Genomic DNA, 19,655 nt, shown 5'->3' on the forward strand with positions numbered 1-19,655 from the left:
TCCTGACACAGCCCTCCCCATTTATCTGGGTTTGGGATGATCAGTTATGAGTGCAGTGGCTATTGAATCCCCAGTGACTGTGGAGCAACCCGGAGTTCAGTGTGTTGCCCAGTGGCATTTTGACACTGGGCAGGAGGAGGTTGGAATCGAGCCACCAAACATGCGATCAGTTGTCAACCCGCTCTGCCTCCTGAATGGTTGAATGCCTGCAGTTCAAGCGACTCGTGCTTTTAAATTGAAATGATCAGTGATTGTCCAGTGTTTGCTGTTCAGTTGCAAAGATGCTCCCTGTATTCAAACAGAAAAACTTAGTGGCATTAAGAGAACAACGTCTGGTAAATGGTTTCAAGTTATGGACTCAGACATACTGCTGGAAAACACAGAGGAAATATCAGAAACTTTAACTCAACTTTTCATGCTGTTTTGCACATTTTGGTAACTCAGTGACCTTTTTTTATTCTGGTTGTTGACCAAGATTTTTCGCTCTCTCTTTGTACACCTCCTTCACTCACACACTAAATTACCAGCCCTCCTGCTCACATTTTGTTACATTCATTGCAGCAGGACACCTTTCAATATTGTTGGTCCGCTGGACTTGAAATTGCAGCTCTTTGTTCATCATCAGGTTCCTCTCTTTTGTGAGCACTTCACAGCAGCCAATTTTTAAGAGAACTCCTGATTTAATCACCCTCATTTAGCCTGGACTTTGGTCTCTAGCTGCACTTTGTCTCCGAGGTCACTTCCTCTCAGTGCCAAACTGTGGTTGAGAGGTCGAAAGCTTGTTCTCACATCAAAGTCCACCCCAGGTGCCCATATGGCCATTTGACAGATACTGACTTCTCCTCCGTGTGGTTGTCCTTTTTGTAAGGTTTGTGAATAAAACCAATCAATGAGTGGAGTGAAAGATGTAACAGTAGCTCCGAGTTGATGACTGCTTCGAATAATGCTGCCAAAGTCTGGACTGGGTCAGCTTTCTGGCAGCCTGATTGTAAAGAGACACAATAGTCTCCATCACAGCAGGTCCCCCATCAGTGGATATGCCACAGTCCTCAGTGGTGATGCATTTTATCAAAAAGGTAACAAAGCCTTCAAGTATAAAAGATGCTTTGTGCTTGCACACCAAGCCCCAAACTCATTTGATTGGCAAGCCAGTGCCAAAAGAGAAATTAATTTGCCTTGGTTTTTTATAAGTTAGGCTATAGCTTCTAAACTTTTGAGAAACTCTTAAAACGCTGTCATGGTGGTCCATAGTTCTACGTGCTTAAATAATATTGATAATTGACTGAATATCTGAAAGTGATTTCAAATGATATAGTACGTTCTTAGTGATTGTATTTTTCCCACATACATTGAGGCAACACATACGAATCTTAGAGTTACATTATTTGGGTAAATAAATGTCACATGAATGAAGGGTGGCTGCTATCTTGGCATTGCTGCTGTAGATTCACACAATCTGACAGCCAGGGTAAACACTTTACTCTGCTGAAGAGAGGTAGCTAAGAATAGATTATAGCAAGGAGATTTGGCCTCATTCATACATTTAGGGCAGAGCTTGGTGTTAATATTTGACCCCAGGAGGAATAACTCATTTAGTCTGTATTGTGTTAGCAGGTAAAAACAATATCCTTCAAAATTGGTTAGCACTAATATTGTGGTAGATATAAGAATGTAATCTGAGCTACAGGAAACGACCCAAAAACACAGGGGTTTCTCGGTATAAACAAGCAGCAGTTTCCCACACTTGGAAAACCTCACTATTACTTTCTGTCTATCATACACAGAGCCTCTTCACTACAGTCTTTCATCTTTCAGGCCATTTGAGCTGCTTGTGAATCCTGTTGATGCATTTTTGCCAAATTTGAGGGTTTTTTTGTAAGTAGGCAGTGCGAAAAAATGAACATACATCTGAATTGTCCCAGGTAATGGGCAGTAAATAGAAATCAAAATGGGGAGTTCACATACTGTCCATTACATTGCTCAAAGAGGCACTCTGCATTAACACCACATAACATCCATTAGGCAGTGTGGACCTGAATGGAGACTCTTACTGCAAAATGCAACAAAAGACATTTCCAACTACTGACCTACAATCCGGGGTTGAGATTCCACCTCAGAGGAGTATATAAAGCCTGTCATTTCCCTGTTCTGACAAGCTTTAACCATTCATCGCACACTATAGAAGAATCTTTCATTAAGATATGCAATATCTTATGCAGATTTGCAATTAATAAATATCCATACATACTGTGTGGAATGGAGATTTTCAAGCTACTGACGTAATAGTACGTCTTCAAAAGATACACAGAAAACAGGTTCAACTGTACAAACATATCTATATCCCTGTTTCTGTTGTGTTTCTTTTTGAATGAATTGAATGTGTATGAAAAGCCTCACAGTTAATTTATTCTGATGAGCAGGCAGGTTTTTGTTAATGCTTTTTGAGGACATATTCTTTGACTGTTTTGCCCTCTTTCAGGGGTTCTATTGGTCAGGTAATATATATTAATATAATATATTTTAAAAAATATGGTTGAACAAATTGAAATTGTGTATTTTTTGTCCCCCCTCACTTGCTTACATGATTGTGTATTCCCTGCTAAAAGCCTGTGATGGGGCCAGCTGATTAAATTATTGCTGGAAAGCCAAACAGCAGGACCATTTGAATAATGCATCTAATTTTCACAAGTGTTCTTCAGCTGTCCTGTTGCACGTAGAGTTTGTCCTTATGATTGCATGACTTTGTGATTAGATTATGGTCAGGCGCTATTCACAATAGATTTCATAAGCAGATGCATATTCAGGACCAAGGGGGAAAAAATTGAGCTATTCTTACCAGGCTGGTGTATGGCTCCTCAATATTGAAGCCCCACTTCGGTAAACGTATTACATTTGAATTTGACTATATTAAAAGTAAAAAATAACCAAGCCTAGCAGAACCTGATGTTCAAATGATTAGAGTTAGAGTGTGCAGTTGTTTAATTTATGTATCTAGTATTACCAATTACAATGTTTGAGGCTGATGTTGATACCAGTATTGGGGAGTAAAATGAAAAGGTCACCAAAAACAGGGACTGTCCCCTGAAAATAGATACGTCTGTCACCCTAACCAACAAGGGTGTGGGTTTGGAATTTTTGATTTAAGTTTCTAAAACAAAAGTCTTTTAAAGCTGTCAGCAATGTCACGTAAACTGATTTCATCAGTACACTTCAGCCCACTTTTGGTCCTTCAAATTTGACTGATACTTCCAGTGCATTAAGTTATGGTAGTTCATCTACTCTCAAACAGTTAACATTTTAAAGGAGACATATTTCACTCATTTTCAGGTTCCCAATTTTGTTTTGGGTTACTACTAGAATAGGTTTACATGCTTTAAAACGCTAAAGTGCTTCCGTTGGCGCTGACTTTGTAAGCTTTTTGACTTTCAAGACCTTTTACATGAGCAGGAACCTATATAACACACTGTTGGAAAGGAAAACAATGTCTCCTTTAAGCCTATTTAACCAGCTTTTGCACTTGCAGCTTTCAGCCTAAGTAAGCACATTTAATGGCTGTCGACAATAGAATAATTATTAGCACTACCAAGACAGATGGCTTAAAATGTTTTTCTATGTTTCAAAAGTTTGAAAAGAAAAACTTCCCAACCACCTTTCTACTAAGATAATGTGTGACCCCATGAACAAAACCCCCCGATGAACAATAATGAATTTCATTAGTTTTTAATATCCCTTATCCCCAGTTCTCCCTTTCTGCATCGACCACCAAATATATTACAGTCTCACGCAGAACTTGACCTCTGAGGTCTTCTACCTCCCTGTATTAACGATTTCCATCATCTCCCCCCTCTTCCTTCTCCTAGACATGGTTTCTGCCCGTTTTTTTGTCATTGTCGCCAACTCTATCTTCACTCTCTTCACCGCCCCTTTACATGACATCTATTCCACCTCTCTCCATTCTTTCACAGTCCTTGGCTCCAACTTAATGATTACCACTACGGTGAAAACACACTGCTAGCCCCACGAGAAATGATACTCCTCCTGTGTCCAACCATATTTCCTATACGTCCTCATCCTTAACCCAGCTGCCACATACCTATCATCATGACTCGATAACATCTTAGTGGATCTATGGCCACACACTACATCCTTTCTGGTAACTCCCAAGTTCAGCCACCTTTTATCTCAAACTCTCCACTTCCTTTAATCGATCCCTGTCCACTGAGGCGATTTGATCCTCTTCAAAAAGCAATCAACTTCCCGAAAGCTTTTACTTCGGTGCACACTCAACAGTCACACTTTGTGGATTTTTTGTTACTGTCCTAACATTCTAACATTCCCTTTTTTCCACTTGCTATTGTCGGCGCAGAGGCATGATGTTTGGAGCACACAGCTCTGGAACAGCATCTTGGCTGGTGCGCGGAGGCATACAGCCGTGATGCGGTAGTTCTAGTTTTAGTTATTGAGGTTTTCTCAGTGGTTCAGTTTTCAAACTATTTTTACTGCTTCCTTACTTAAGCGTCTTACCCATCCTTGCTCAATTCCTAGGATTCTACAAACTCAAAAAGAAATCTACCAAACCTAATCAAGTGGGCCCGTACCAACTCTGGTTTCGTTTGCCTCCCCAGAATTCAACCAACTCAATCAACACCGTTTTCTATTCAACACTGCTGTTATTATAGATAATAACTTACTCGGAGGGGTGTGAGCACTCATTCAATTCATACATATAATTGAATGTGCACATTCTTGAGCAGTTCTCGAGACAAATGCATTTGACTGGCCAATTTATAAACAATATACAAGGACAGAAGGCAAATTAAATAATGTAACCTTTGTTTCTTTGCAAACATCATCAAACATCTATAGAGCAACCTTAATGTCATGGCCACTAACAAGCACCCAGTGAAGGCATCCAGTATTTGCAACTTCAACTTCATCATGATGGTTTCTGTTCATTTGGTATTTACCACTTTCTGATGATCATCTTACATTTTTCCCTGAAAAAAATTTTTTCTAAAGATTTTAAGTGCCTGGAGGGAAGCTTTAACATTCAAACATACACATACTGTAGAAACCAGGGATAACGTCTCGTACATGTTTCTGTTCTCTTACAGGTTAAAGGTGTACCGCTGTTCCCGTGCATGGACTGCAGCTGTGCATTCAAAAAGCTGGGCAGTCTGAATGCCCACATCAGCAAGATGCACATCTCTGTGATTGAAGTGCCCTCCAGCACTCCGGTAAGAGAACAGGACACAGAAAACCTGACACAAAACGTTGTAATGCGTCATCTGCCCAGCATCTTCTTTGAATGTATTCAGATGTATTCATTCTTCTCTTTTGACCCTGGTGAATGAAATTAATAAGACATAGTAGGGGTCTTGCCACGCCATTAGCTGCCATTTATGTTAGAATGCCGTGTTACTATCACAGAGAGATAAATGAAGGTTCAAACGCTTCTGAAATAATGTTGATTGCTTTCTACCATATAACATTGTTTCTGTGGATTGAATATGTCTTACTTGGTTGACTTTTAATTTTCCCCTGTGTGATTCAACTTTCTTTTTCCTGTGCTAAGTGATAAGCCACTATCTCATGCAAAAAGGGAGACAAAGCAATACTATTCACATGCTTATTCTTAGAAGCAGGGACAGATACATCGTACAATGGGTATACTTTAGCAAATGAACAGAGGGCATCTAGTTTCATATAGCTATACTTCATTAACATTTTAAAAATCACAACATTTTTGACACGTTACTTGTAATGTGCTTCATTCGTGGAGAAAGATCCTTTTGATCCTCTGTCTCACCATATTTATTTACATGCACTGATTCTTTTTTCAGATTATGTTTTTTTTTCAATCTTTCTCTTTGTTGGTAGATAATGATGCTGTCAAAGCTCTAAAAACTTCAGCTTCATTTGCACTAAAAGAGCAGCACAAAACTGCTGTTTACCAGCATTCACATGGAGAAGTTGTTAAATTGTTAATCAATTTCCACTCTGCCATACATCAAACAAATTTGCCCTGGCGTACAGTCTACAATGCAGCCAAAGCCTTTCAATCTTCTAAGTGATGGCCTCTATTGTTTACAACAATGCTAACAATGTGTCAATGTTATTTAGTAATCAGTAGGTGATTAAAGAGTAATTATTCATTACAGTTTAGTGATGTTAAAATGCTACATGCCTCATATCCACAGACGAACCATACTTGCTGATTTAACCACAGCTACTGTGTGTATTGATTTCATTCTCATTGTTGGCACGCTGCATGATACAAGTGTCAATGAGTCACACAGAGGCTGACACTTACTGCCCAATGCTCTGCTAACTCCATGTCCCAGAGAGCCCCTAATAAAGTCCACTCTCAAATTACCGCCTGTCCCCCCGGTACATTGTCCCTCTTCTTCTCCCTCAGGAGACAGAGACAACAGGTCAGGCCACTGGAGGGTCAGAGGGCGGCGAGGGAGTTACAGATGTCATCCAGCAACTTCTAGAGCTTTCTGAACAGGTCAGTGGGGAGACACCTCAGCCCCAACCTCCAGAGCCAGCGATTGCCATGGAAACGGCCATCAACCCGGACATCCTGCAGGTGAGCGAAGGACATTCACCCACTAAATAAATTAGATGATGAGATCAAAACTCAGTGGTACTCACAGCCCAGCAGACTGATTGAGAACCACAGTCTTCAAACAAAACACTACAGTTATGTGTCTCTCATTTGCATACCCGCAGTATGCAAATGAGATATTATTATCTTTTAAGGACTGCACATGACATGCACAAATGCAAAAACTCATTATTTGGAAGATTCTTGGTGTCTCTCTGTTTGTGTGAGGTGCTAACTATAAGGCACAAGAGCACACAAATACAAACATACAGCTCCATGCACACACACACACACACACACACACACACACACACACACACACACACACACACACACACACACACACACACACACACACACACACACACACCTAGCACTTTGGATCTTAAAACGTAAGCCGAACCATTTATGTGGAAATGATTGAGATGGAAATTGGAGGACCCACACTGGGAATATATGTGGACACAGAAATGGATGAAAGGAAGAATTTCAGAGCTCAGTCAATGATCTATGAAATAATGTTTGTTTGAACCTAAATGATTTGCTTTCCTTTGCCGTTTTAGTGGCAGGATTTTTCCCAGTGGTGGAAACATGATCCAAACAGAATGATAATGATTTTGGACCAGGAAACTTTATAAATCAATACTGCTGGAGAGTTGAATAGAGCATCTGCTCTCCAGCACAAAACGATGTGATTAATACTGAGCTTTGGACCATGGCAAACATAATGTACTAAGATTTGACTGGAATTTAAATAACTGTAGTGTTTTGTACATGAAGCCTTTTTAAGCTGTGGCCTTTACTCTTCTGTTTCTGTAGCAAGCCCTGGAGAACAGCGGGCTGAGTGTGGTCCAGCCACAGGGTGAGGCCACGTCCAGAGAGTCGCAGAACCAGACCACTGAGGGCGCTGCTGTAGAGAGCAAGAAAGTACAAGGTCCTGACAAACCAGTCAGGGAGAAGAAAAGGAGCATTTTCAAGAAACCTATACAAATGCCAGGTAGGGGTGATATCACAGAATGTAAACCAAGGTGCAGAAAAGATTATGAAGTTAATCACCAAGAAATCTTCAGATATTAACTGATTAATTACTTTAATTGTTCACCAAGTAAATGTTACCTACAAAATATTAGCAACTTAAAAAGACAGACAGAAACACCACAGCTGCGTCACTCTCCCTTCCTTTCCAGGCTCTATCAGGGAGGAGAACGGCGTCCGCTGGCATGGCTGCCCATACTGCTCCAAGGAGTTCAAGAAACCCAGCGACCTCGTCCGCCACATCCGCATCCACACCCACGAGAAGCCTTTCAAGTGCAAACAGTGCTTCAGAGCTTTTGCTGTCAAGAGCACCCTCACAGCACACATGAAAACGCACACGGGTATCAAGGCCTTTGAGTGTCAGTGCTGTTTGAAGTGCTTCTCCACTTCTGGCAGCATGAAAGTACACATGCGTCTGCATACAGGTGAGAAGCAGGTCCACTTCATGAAACGGTTACATTTAGAACCAAAGTAAAATCAACATTCGAACGCACTTATTTCACTTTATCAGCTTATTTCTCATGTCGCTTCATGCACATTTTGAACAGTATTCTGTATGCCAACATATTCAGTATTTGCATAAGTTTAGGTGACATGAACTGTCAACGTAATGTTTTCAGTTTCCTGGCAGCCTCTATCATTTAGTATTCAGCTATATGTTATTATAAATTATACGGCATATAACTAGAGCTGGACCTGTGTAAATATGCTGCTACAGACAGAGTCCTTATTGACATCATGTGTTTGCAATCTTTCTGTTTATGCTCTTAGAGAGATTACCTTAAAGAATCCTCCCCTGGACAGGAAATGTCAGCATTAGTGGGAATAAACAAAACTGTGTAACAGTTTGATTATTATGTGCATCTGTGCAATGTGCATTAGTGTTGTCTCTCTAATTGCTATGTAATGGCACTGTTTGTGTTAGGTGTTTACTTTAGTTCTGGTTATGTGTTAGCTCTAAGCTAAGTCTTTTTTGATAAATATGTCCTCGGCTGCTATGTGCTCATACACTTTCTTATCTTTGTCACTTTTCCTTGTGCTGTAATTTGGATTTTATAGAAATATATATCGTCTCCTGCTACTGGAAAGGCTTTGTAACATTTTGTAGAAAAAATTAAATAAAAATTATATGAGCTTGCTTTTTGGTTTATGTGTGAGTTTCATATTTCATTTATTTAGATTGGCTTAGGGGCAGCTTTTTGGAATCTTTCTTTTTTTGTTCATATGTCAGATTCAGTGTAATTCTCTAAATACTAATTCTCCAAAAGTGCTATTTTTTCCTCACTTTTCCCAGGTGCCCGTCCTTTCCCCTGCCCTCACTGTGACAAGATCTTTCGCACATCAGGCCACAGGAAAACACACATTGCTTCTCACTTCAAAAGCTTACAGCAGAAGAAGCACAAGTTCCCTCGAAAAACCAACAAAGCCAAAGTGTCCAAGAGTAACCTACCTCTGCCTGACATCCCCCTGCAGGAACCCATCCTCATCACTGACTTTGGTAAGAGCACGTGTTCACAGGCACATGTGGCCGATGTTGCATGTGCGTTCATTGTAGATCAGATTGTCCTTGGGTTGAAGTGGAATGTATCCTTCAGTTGCTTTCTTGTTGTGTGTTTTTTGCACAAAATCAAATGTCTTTTCACATGAAAGTCCACCTGACTCTTGTTCACATGTTGCTCAGCAGGCCTCATCCCATCCCAGAACCCTCGCTTGGCTTTCCAACAGTACCTGGAGGTGGTGGGCAATGACCGGCCATACAAGTGCCAGTTCTGTAGTAAGGCCTACAAGAAATCGAGCCATCTGAAACAGCATGTCAGGTAACGCTATGTCACTTATATAACTATTAATATTTATTAATTTTTTTTATTTACTACTACGACTATTTGTACTACTACCTCTACTTCTGCTTCTACTACATGAGCGTTTTTCAGCAGTGTAGTGCAATGCATTATAGTTTTATGCATTTCAAGCAATTATTTTTCACATTTCTGCATATTCATCAGTTTTTCCAAAATCACTTCAGCTGTCAGCGTTCACACTGTTTTTCTGCAGGAAATCCAAATTTCAGAGAGAAAATCAGAGAGGGGCATCACCAACAATTACTGGCTCTGTTCGTCGAGTATGACTTAAAGCCACATTTCCACCAATGAATGTGGTTCTGTCCGTTATACATTTGAAGGGAGAGTTTTGTGTCCAGTCTCTCCTGATGTCTTCCAACTTCTGTAAAAGTGAAAGGTTGCCCCCAACACCCAGCTTTTAACAACCACCCGAGTACTGTCTGCAGTGGAAACACAAAACAGATCCTGATTTTAGCTACATTAACTCCTTATGGGTTCCAAGGGAACTTAACTGAAAATACTTTGATGGAAGCATCCCTGATGCCACATATTTGTATTTCTCTTTCTCAGAGGATGAACCCTACTGCTTGACTGACCATTCACTTACCATTACATTGTCCCTTTCCGTTCAGGAGGGCAGAGCAGCAGATCTCTTCACTCTCTCGAAATGGTTCTTCTGAACTTTCAAATCATGTCAGGGAACTACAGAGAATAGTGTTCAGCTTAATAAGTTTACTTTAGCTTAAGACTTAAGCTTGTCGGCACACAGTCAAAACTCAAAGAGCAGAACAGGAGAAGACATGTTTACAAATCTGATCAATTTGTACCATGGGAGATGAGGTTTTGAAATTGATGCAAGCCAGAAGAGGGTGTGAAAAAAGAATTGAGTAGTAAACAGATAGATAGAAGGCAGGAACGCCCCCAATTTCCCATCAAACAAAAATCATCAAATCAACCGAATACTATACCCATTCCCATTATTGCAAATCTAATGCTGTATTTCAAGGTCTTTTAGAGTTATGTACTTTGTTTTAATACCCAACAGTGCACGTAGTTAGACTAAATTTAAAATGGCCTTTTCCTACATACATAAAGAGAACATTAAATAGCATTAAGAATGATCAGTAGCCTAAGCACTAAGATTTTTTGATCTGTGTATCTCTGTTAACCTTTCTAGCCTTCACATCGTGACAGACTCACAGGATTAGTCTTCATTTCCATTTTGCGAGGTTAATCTAAATACGGGTGCTGTCATCCGTGCAGTGACTTTAGATAGTCCCATCCCTGTATTTGTCTTCTTTGGTGGCAGGATCAAACAGGATCCATAACTGCCAGTTTTGACAGCTCCCTTGATTCACTGATGAAGCTTGGACGGCAACACATTAAAAAAAACTCGGAAAGATGTTTCCAGTATAAATATGACCACATTTTAAATCACTTCATCATTTTATCACCTCAGGTCTCACACAGGAGAAAGGCCCTTCAAGTGTGTGCAGTGCAGTAGAGGTTTTGCCTCCTCAGGAGTCCTCAAGGCTCACATCAGGACCCACTCCGGCCTGAAGGCGTACAAGTGCCTGATGTGCGACACCACGTTCACCACCAGCGGTAGCCTGCGACGCCACATGACAACCCACAGCGACCTCCGACCTTACATGTGCCCCTACTGCCAGAAGACCTTCAAGTCATCACCAAACTGCAGGAAGCACATGAAGACACACAGGTTTGGGCTTTGTCGTGGCTATTATATATGTAGTTTTAAATATAAAAACACTTTGTGGTTTTAAAAAAAAACCAAAAACAAATATGCATCAATCATTATTTTAAGATTGTGCGTTTCTCGTTCTGCCATACCAGGTATGAACTGGCGCAGCAGCTGCAGCCCCAGTCAACAGACGACCCGTTAGGTGGAGGCACTGTGGCCCACGATATGCAGGTGGAAATAGAGGGAGATTCCCTCCAGCAACCACCTGCTTCCTCGGCAGACCAGCAAAGCATGCTGGGTCTGGGCCAGTCAGAGGTGGTGAATGGAAGTCAACAAGTGACGTTGGAGGCACCCCTGACTGACCAACCCCTTGTCCAAGGAGAAGGTAAGCAGGGGCAGAGGTGTTGCCAGTGGTTGCACATCATGGATGGATTAGCAGCAGGACCACAGGGTACAGACTCAGGGATCCTGGATGACAGCGTCTTGTGTGTTTGTTGTTGGAAGGTCAATCAAATGTCTACAGAGAGACGCAAAGCAACCACAAAGAGATGTGTGGCATCACATTTTTCCTGGAATTTGTTGTAACAATTACATTATTCTTCAAATCACTAAGCTGCCGCTTGAAATTTTAATAAATGGTTCACATTTAAACCTCAGAACACAAATTTTCATCCAAGATTTTAGAAAAAAACTGAGAATGATCCAGTTAAGGCATATGATGTTGAGAATGTGTCCTTTTGGTGCTATGGAGACCTCTCAAACCACACATAACATGGCATTGCTAACCCAAAAATCCATCTGTAAAGACCAGTCCTTCAGAATCAAACCAACCAATCCACTTCAATTTCTAAAAGTTGTTTTTCACAGTTTACTTTTTGTAGCTATTTCATATGGACACTCCTGAACACCAAACTGCCTCAGTCTTAAAATGCATGTTGTGTAGTCAAATTCAGTACTCTTGACCTCAGCTATGTATATTTGATGACATTTTAATAGTGTATAGACTGACATTTACGCTGCATGCAAAGGACTTACATTGTTAACATTTAAAGGTGGAGACGGGTTCATAGTGTTTTCATAGTCATAGTCGTTTTGTTGCCCAAAGCAACCCCTGCAGCAATGAGCTAGACCCAGTATAACCCCAATTTGTTTCTCTTTTATTTTTGCAATTATTATTGTGATAATGAACCAATTGTCAGTTTTCACAGTTCACTTGACTCGCCCCGATTAAGTGTGTAGTTGATAAGATTATTTAGACTAATTATTTCCACACATGAGACACTGTTTGTGTTGATTGGTGACCTGAGGATACACAGTGTGTGAACAACAAACAAGAAGACAAAAATAACAACAAGACTAGAACAATGACTGCTTTCTGTGTCTTAACATTTAAAATATCCTTTTTATCAGTCTTTGTCTTTGTGAGTACCAACCTACTAACCTGTTGTATTACTGTGCATCTCGTTCTCTGTGGGAACAGATTCGTATGTGACTACCCAACATGCTTTGCCTCAGAATATCAGCCAGTTTGAGACACCAGCACTCCCTCAGCCTTCCTTCGACCAGCAAGCTCTAACACAAGGTACAAACACACTACAAACACACAACAAACACACACAGTTTTGTCACGAGCTTTAGCGAGTTGGTAAGTTAGTAATGAAATCTCTCACTTTAGAGTTCATTAAAAAGAAATCGATCAAACAAAAATATTAATGACAGAATAAACTTTCTTTCAGCTTCACCAGTCTGTCGAATAAGACAGCAGTTGTTGGTTGTCAGAAAAAGCCGGACTCTACAAGTCCCATCACGAACCAAACACTTAATTTGGCCATATTACACGTACCATCTGTGAAAGTGTCTTTCCATCTATCTCCATTCTCGCTCTCTCCATTGTATAAATCTTAATCAAGTGTAGTGCTCTCAAGCATATGGTTGCTGCTTTACTCCACCAAGTTGCCACGATGCCAACTGACTGTTTTGGTGGCCTAGGTGCTGTGGAAGCAGAATATTGGACTTTGGGCAGCAAACATCTGTCAGGCAGATCTACCTGTTCTGTTCCCTCAGAAGGCACTGTAACCTCTTTATCTGTCGAGAACAGACCTGGAATTTCATCATTTTAGGGCAGTATGGCCTTGAGTATCATTACATTTTCAAGAGCACAAGTTTCATGTGCCCGGGCAGGAGGACACAGTATTCCCCTCCCATGTATAATGTAGTTGTGATTGTTATAGGTTGTGACATTGATCCCTGGGGTTTTATGTGGGAAACCCTGTGTTGTTTTGTTATTTGTAATACAGCGCTTTCTCGAAACAGCCATCTCATTTATCTTTTTTTCATTTGGTAAATTGCCACAGCTCCAAGTTCACAGGGACTGCGATGTGCCTCATTTGAGGTTCACATACAGTAGAGGGTGTGCAGCAAATGAGAGGCTCTTAAACTGCCGCATGGATAAATAATGAGCACCCGGATTGGTAAAAATTACAAAAAGGAGCTTTGAACTTTTTTTCCTTTTGGGTTATTCAGCAGTTAAATGTGTTTTGTCCAATTTGAAAACCTTTTAAAGAACCAAGTTTGAAATCTATTGTAATTGGTTGAATACAAATTTCTAAATTTAAACTGTATAGAAAACAGTCTTTCAGTCAAATGTAGACTGAATAGTGAAACAGAATTTCAAAGAACAGTTTTATTATTTTCAACCCATAAATTAGAATACTTTTTTGACCGCACATTTCTGAGTGCGCTCTTTGTAAGTCTAAGGCAGGTGACAAGTTAATGTTATGTCATTAAATAACTTTATTACACGGCTCTATTGAATGCTGCTCTCTGATTGGTCCATCGCTGCATTCTACGGTCAGTTATTTCTGTATAATGACCGTCGTCAAGTATAACAGACCGTTGCTAGGGACGGTGCTCTGATCCACCCTGGCAACATATAGCAACATAAGCAAGGCAGCACCGCTGTCCAGCCCCCCTCAGGCCGGCCTTGAAAGTGAAAGTGAAAGTGAAAACTTTACCGACCAAATCTTGTCGCTGCTGAATCATTGTGGGTGATTATTTATTATTTATTTCACTCGTAAGCCATGTAATAAGCGGGATAATGTATAGTTAGTCGGTTGTTATGTAGAAATAAACCCAACCTCCGACCTATACATTATCCCTTACTTAATCACCAGAAGGGATACACAAGTCAAATAGCACACAGCCAGTGAATGATACACTGACACAATAGTACAGTATACCACTTACACACATACCAACATATATTCCAAGAGTACATTAGTGATGCTCAGAGCCCACCTGGTCACTAAATAAATAAAAAAAACAGGAAACAATACATTAATACAGTCAAATAATTGATCAAAAAGCAAACCATAAGTGATAGACCTAGAGAAAGGCAGTAAATACTGAATAAAACCTTTAACAAAGGTAAATAGAAAACATACAAAAAAATCAAAATCCTTACAAATCATATTGGAAACACAATGTAACAGGCAAGTATCACATGGCATTCAAAGGTTTCAAAGGTCAAATACACTGGCCAAAAAACCCTGATAGAAAACACTGAAAGGTTTTTTACTGACTTAACTTCCTGAGAATAACCAACTGATATTGTCCCTTTTATGACAGATCAATTTCATAGACCAAGCTTGCTCTACTCATCATGCATGCCTGTTATTAAAAGCAGCATTATTTCTGCTTGCTTGCAAAAATGTTGCGCACACTTTCAGTGCATTAATTAATTACAAATGAGCACTTTTACAGCTATTGTGGTCACATAACATTCCTTGTCCTGTGTTTTTGAGGGGTTTTGGATGGTTTAGACACCGATGTCTTACAATAACAGGCTCAAGGCTATACATCGTCTATCATATTTCTGCTGCAGGCTGTAATCCCTGAGCTTGTATTTGGTTTTAAAGAATGTTGTGTCAGGTGTAAGCAATTTCAGTGACTGATTTGTTTTGCTCAAAGTTCAATAATTCAAAATCTATAAAAGGCATCCACCCTCTTGATGGGCCATTTTTCTGTCTGTTGTTTTGCTATGTTGTGCAGAATTTGGAAAAACACAACAGGCACTGAGATTTCATAGTTTATTATTATTTTTGCTCAGAGACAAAATTGTGTTTCATAGACTTCATTTACATTTGTGCTGAGTTAAGATCCACATTTGTTATTAAATGCTGTGGCATCAGGCAATATTCAGGTTTTCTGTTGGTGAGCATTTACTCTAACTCTTCCATTGGTTACAAAACTGCACTATAGTATCTATATAGTGTATGTGTAATTAGTCAAAAACTGTTGAGTAATAGAAAATCAAATAGCCAATGTATTCCATTCCTTCAATTCCTTGAAGAGCCAATATTGCAGTCAGCCGATGATAGTTCCTTTAAATCAGATCATTAACTTTAGAGACTGATCCCTCTCCTTTGACTCCCCTCAGGCTTCACCATCACTGACTCGAGCTACAGTCAGCCCCAGTTCTCCACTGTCCAGCAGCTTCAGGATTCCAGCACCCTGGAGTCTCAGGCCCTGTCTTCCAGCTATCATCCGCCAAATCTGCTCCATGTTTCCAGTGCTGAGGTGGTGAGTTACGGGGCTCCAGGAGTGCCCTTATCCACTGCCTACATTCACCTGTCCTTTTAAATCTCAGATTTAAATAGCACATTTGAACAAAACATTGTCAGACGTATTGTTATTAATGATATTTAAGATTTTTAAGGCTTTAGTGCTCCCCTTATAGCGCATATAGTTCTATTACATTTTTAAATTATTTTTAGTTTTATTAATGGCCTGGCTTAATCAGTGATTATGTAAGACACTGGGTAGCCTGTTGTGTTTTTATTCATTTTCATCCTCTATTTTTCACTTCGTGCTTATTTCTAACAGCCGTCTTGAATAACACAATATAATTAGTTTGTAGAGCAAAGAGTATTACACAGTACACTACTAGTGATTTTCAAACATTTTGGGAAAATCTGCCTACTTGTTTTTTTGCTGGTTAAGATGTTAAGATTGATACCATTGTCATGTCTCTGTGTTCAGTGCAGAGCTGTAGGTTGGAGGCAGCATTAACACTTGAAGCAGAGGGAAACAATTAGCCTGGGTCTGTCAAAGGTTTAAATATATGCCTAATAGCAACTCTTAGTAATTAAAGAATAATTTTGTTATGAATATTTGTAATGAATATTTGTTATTTGATGAACACGGCAATTTATTATGTATATCTACAGTAGTTGATCAAAATAAACAGTCTAATAGGCAAACTGAAGGATGTGGCTCATTAAGATAAATGCAGTTGACAAAACACAAACAAACACCTCCGTAAAACAGACCGCAGGTCTGTCAGGGGTCGGTCTTAAGTAGAATCTAAAATGCTTTTAGTATAAAGAGAGAGGGAGTCTGACAGGAAGAAAGGTGGGATTTTTGAAAAATAGATAAACTACATCAAGCAGGAGTTACAGCACACAAAACCATAAAGTGTCCTTTCTTGCATTTTCTGTTGGATCTAACAAACAAGAAACAACATGCTAATCAGTTAGCTTTAGAGGTGGTGTTTGCTGTGTTTTGAACTTTGGAGAGCCAAGCTACCTCTTACTCCCAGGCTTCCTGTCTTTATGCTAAAATAATCTGTTTTAGCTCCATTTTAAAAACACTAACACCAACGTGAAATAGTGAATTAAAACACTTCCCAAAATGTCAAACTATTCCCATTGAAGACATATCTAAATTAGACCAAAGACACTTGATACTAATAATGAACTTGAACATGTACAGTGTGTTTATCTGTGTTAAAGTGAGTGCATTTTGTTGATTTGTCTTTTCTTATCTAGACAAATGGACTTCTTCAGCAGGGCAGTCAGGGTGAGCTTCAGCTGACCACTGAAACACAGGACTACCAGGATGACAGTGAGGACAACAGCAAGAGAGCCTACAGGTTTAAGTCTGATTTTTTTATTTTAAAGTGCACTCACCTTCTCACATGTTAAATTCCAACCCTTTGTAAAAGCACCAGTAGTGATAATTACTGCTTCAAATCTTCCTCCGCTCTTTTTGCACACCTGAATTTATCTAAGGTAATTTCTGCGTTCTTTGTAATCTATGTTTAGAATAGATTTTATTTATTCATGTAATTTTTGTTTACCCTTTATTTCGACAGGTAATCTCATTAAAACACAGGCTCTCCTTTTCATAGAGACCTGGTGAAGACAGGAAATGTGTTACAGACTGACAGCACACCCAATGCAGAGACAAAATAGAACACAAATCGTAAAAGTGACAAGTGGTGGTCAGATTTTAAATTTAATTTGCAAGAGCAAACCCCCACAGACACTCTCGTTAGATTTCATAAAACAAGTTTGAAACCCCAGAGGGGATTCATGCTGGACAGCTTCAGGTTCTGCTGTAGCTGTGCTACAGCAGAAGGAGGAGAAGGGCGGAGAAGGAGGAGGCCAAGATGGTTGTGGTTCATTATTTGGCTGTGCCATTTAAGGTCCTTCAGTGACTTTTTCATAACTGTTCCTGTTGCCTTGGCTGAGCAATACGTACAGGAAAGTGAATCTTTGCCAATTCTGCTTCTGTTTGCACTCTGTTCAATGCCCTCTCAGTTCTCGCCAATCATCATGCTGCCAATGCCACATGTCACAGAAGGAATTGTATTAAACAATGTAGTAAATGCCAGATAGTACAATTTTTGTCCCATCCAACCAAAAAACCTTTTTGTTTGTGCTGTCAGAGTACTTTTGAGAGCAGTTTGGCAAACTCTAGGACACTTAGGAGTGGCTTTTGCCCATTCATTTTGGCATTTACACATGATTGCACTGCAGCACTTGGGCCCGATGAGCCGCAGTGGGTAAAGCAACCATTCTCTGTCCGACAGGTTCTCCATCTCTGGGCATTATCTTCTGCTGGTCTCCTCTTTGCATTTTCCCTTGGTACAACATTTTCTGGTCAAAATCTATCTCTTACTTGGTCGTTGATCAAGATGAATTAGAGTGTCATTGCAGATTGGAACAGAATCAAATACTGAGACTTGGACCAGTATGCATAAGTACTTCAGGATGTTTACTTCATACTGATTTTTTTCTATTAGTTTACCCATAGAAACTCTGTTCTCAAAGGTTCACCACAGGACATAGTCATTTTCTTGTTTGCTTGCTTTAGTTTTTCTCCATTGCAGTGTTTGCATTGTGTTTTTGTGCTTCATGATATCCAAATAAATGTTTTGTGAAAGGTTGATACAGTGTGGACAAAGAGGGAAAGCATCCATGTTTTTATGAGTTCATTTTAATTCATTCAGGGGATTTAATAAGAATGAAATAAATAAACTTACATCCACCACATCAGCTTTAATTGGATATAACCCTGCTTGCCGTCTACTGCCTACTGTCTACTGCCGTCTAACAGTGGCAACCTTGGAGAGGAACATCGAAAAACTATTCTCACATGTAATATTTTCATCCCTGACATTGGGTTAATATTTATTCAGGTCTAGTCAGGGTGGATGGTCAAAATGGAGGTGTTTTTCAGCCAGCAGAAACTTTTTCAATGAAGGATTACTGTGAACAGGAAGAAAACACCTACCCGTCTAGACATGGAACCAAACTCTGAGGTTGTCCTGTGGTGTCTGGCACCAGGACGTTGGCAGCGGTCATTCAGTCACTGTATACGTCTCCAATTTCCCTGCATTGCTAGGAAAAACTACTGTTACTCTCGGCAGGATGAAACATTTTACAAGTGTTGCTCCTGGCTTTGCTTGCCTACTTTGCATTCAAACAGGACCAGTCCTCAGGCCACTTTTGCTCCGACTGGGCATCCATAGTGAAAATCTTTTGATTATTCTGTGATGATAAGTCATAACACGCTACACCAGCTCTGGTTTTTAAAATTGGTGGTCATAAGTGCTTTTAGATGGTTCTTGGTCACAATAGTCCTGCCCCCAGCACCTGGCATAAGCAGGTCTTTGTTCTAGACCAGCAACGTCCTGGTGCTGCCCTGGAACCAGTTTTCTGGCAGTCCTTTGGCTGTCAAAATGTAATGAAGTGAATCCAGAGTGGGCACTGGCTCTGAACCAGCACCTGAACCACCTTGATTGAAAAGGGGTTTGAGTCCTGTGGTTTATGAAGTGGGGCTCCATGGACCAGACTTGTCTCAGCATGTCTCAAGATATTCAATGAGATTGGGATCAGGGGAATACCCTGTTGATGCCTTGAGCTTTTTGTGACCTGCAACTGTGTTCGAGTGGCCCCACATGGAAACAGGGTCTCAAGGTTTCCCAGCAGATCATTGTATTGTAGCGGAATGATCAATGTTATTCACTTCACCTGTCAGTGGTTTCAGTGTTGTGGCTGATCAGTGAATACAGGCATAGTGTATACACAGTCCGGTTTCTTATTTGTTCATTAAATGGAATGAGACACTCTGTAATTAGACACACCAACCAAAGCTTCAACTGAAAATATGATAGTGACCCAAA

The 19,655-nt window shown here is 40.1% G+C and overlaps 1 protein-coding gene across 3 annotated transcripts in view; it reads left to right on the top strand.

Moving 5' to 3' along the window:
* The window catches only part of znf236 (zinc finger protein 236), a 58,636-nt gene that overhangs the window by 11,668 nt on the left and 27,313 nt on the right, over positions 1 to 19,655 (top strand). For 2 of the 3 annotated variants that reach the window (XM_084356254.1, XM_084356255.1), the window contains exons 7-17: positions 5,115 to 5,237; positions 6,419 to 6,592; positions 7,430 to 7,607; positions 7,798 to 8,070; positions 8,940 to 9,143; positions 9,327 to 9,462; positions 10,943 to 11,203; positions 11,338 to 11,570; positions 12,666 to 12,767; positions 15,624 to 15,766; positions 17,014 to 17,117. In XM_084356254.1, the coding sequence (XP_084212380.1) occupies positions 5,115 to 5,237; positions 6,419 to 6,592; positions 7,430 to 7,607; positions 7,798 to 8,070; positions 8,940 to 9,143; positions 9,327 to 9,462; positions 10,943 to 11,203; positions 11,338 to 11,570; positions 12,666 to 12,767; positions 15,624 to 15,766; positions 17,014 to 17,117 (1,931 nt within the window). The remainder of the gene's footprint in view (positions 1 to 5,114; positions 5,238 to 6,418; positions 6,593 to 7,429; positions 7,608 to 7,797; positions 8,071 to 8,939; positions 9,144 to 9,326; positions 9,463 to 10,942; positions 11,204 to 11,337; positions 11,571 to 12,665; positions 12,768 to 15,623; positions 15,767 to 17,013; positions 17,118 to 19,655) is intronic. The other variant, XM_084356256.1, reaches the window with a different exon arrangement.

The sequence above is a fragment of the Pagrus pagrus genome (assembly GCF_965226575.1).
Source record: "Pagrus pagrus genome assembly, chromosome: 7".
Taxonomy (NCBI): domain Eukaryota; kingdom Metazoa; phylum Chordata; class Actinopteri; order Spariformes; family Sparidae; genus Pagrus; species Pagrus pagrus.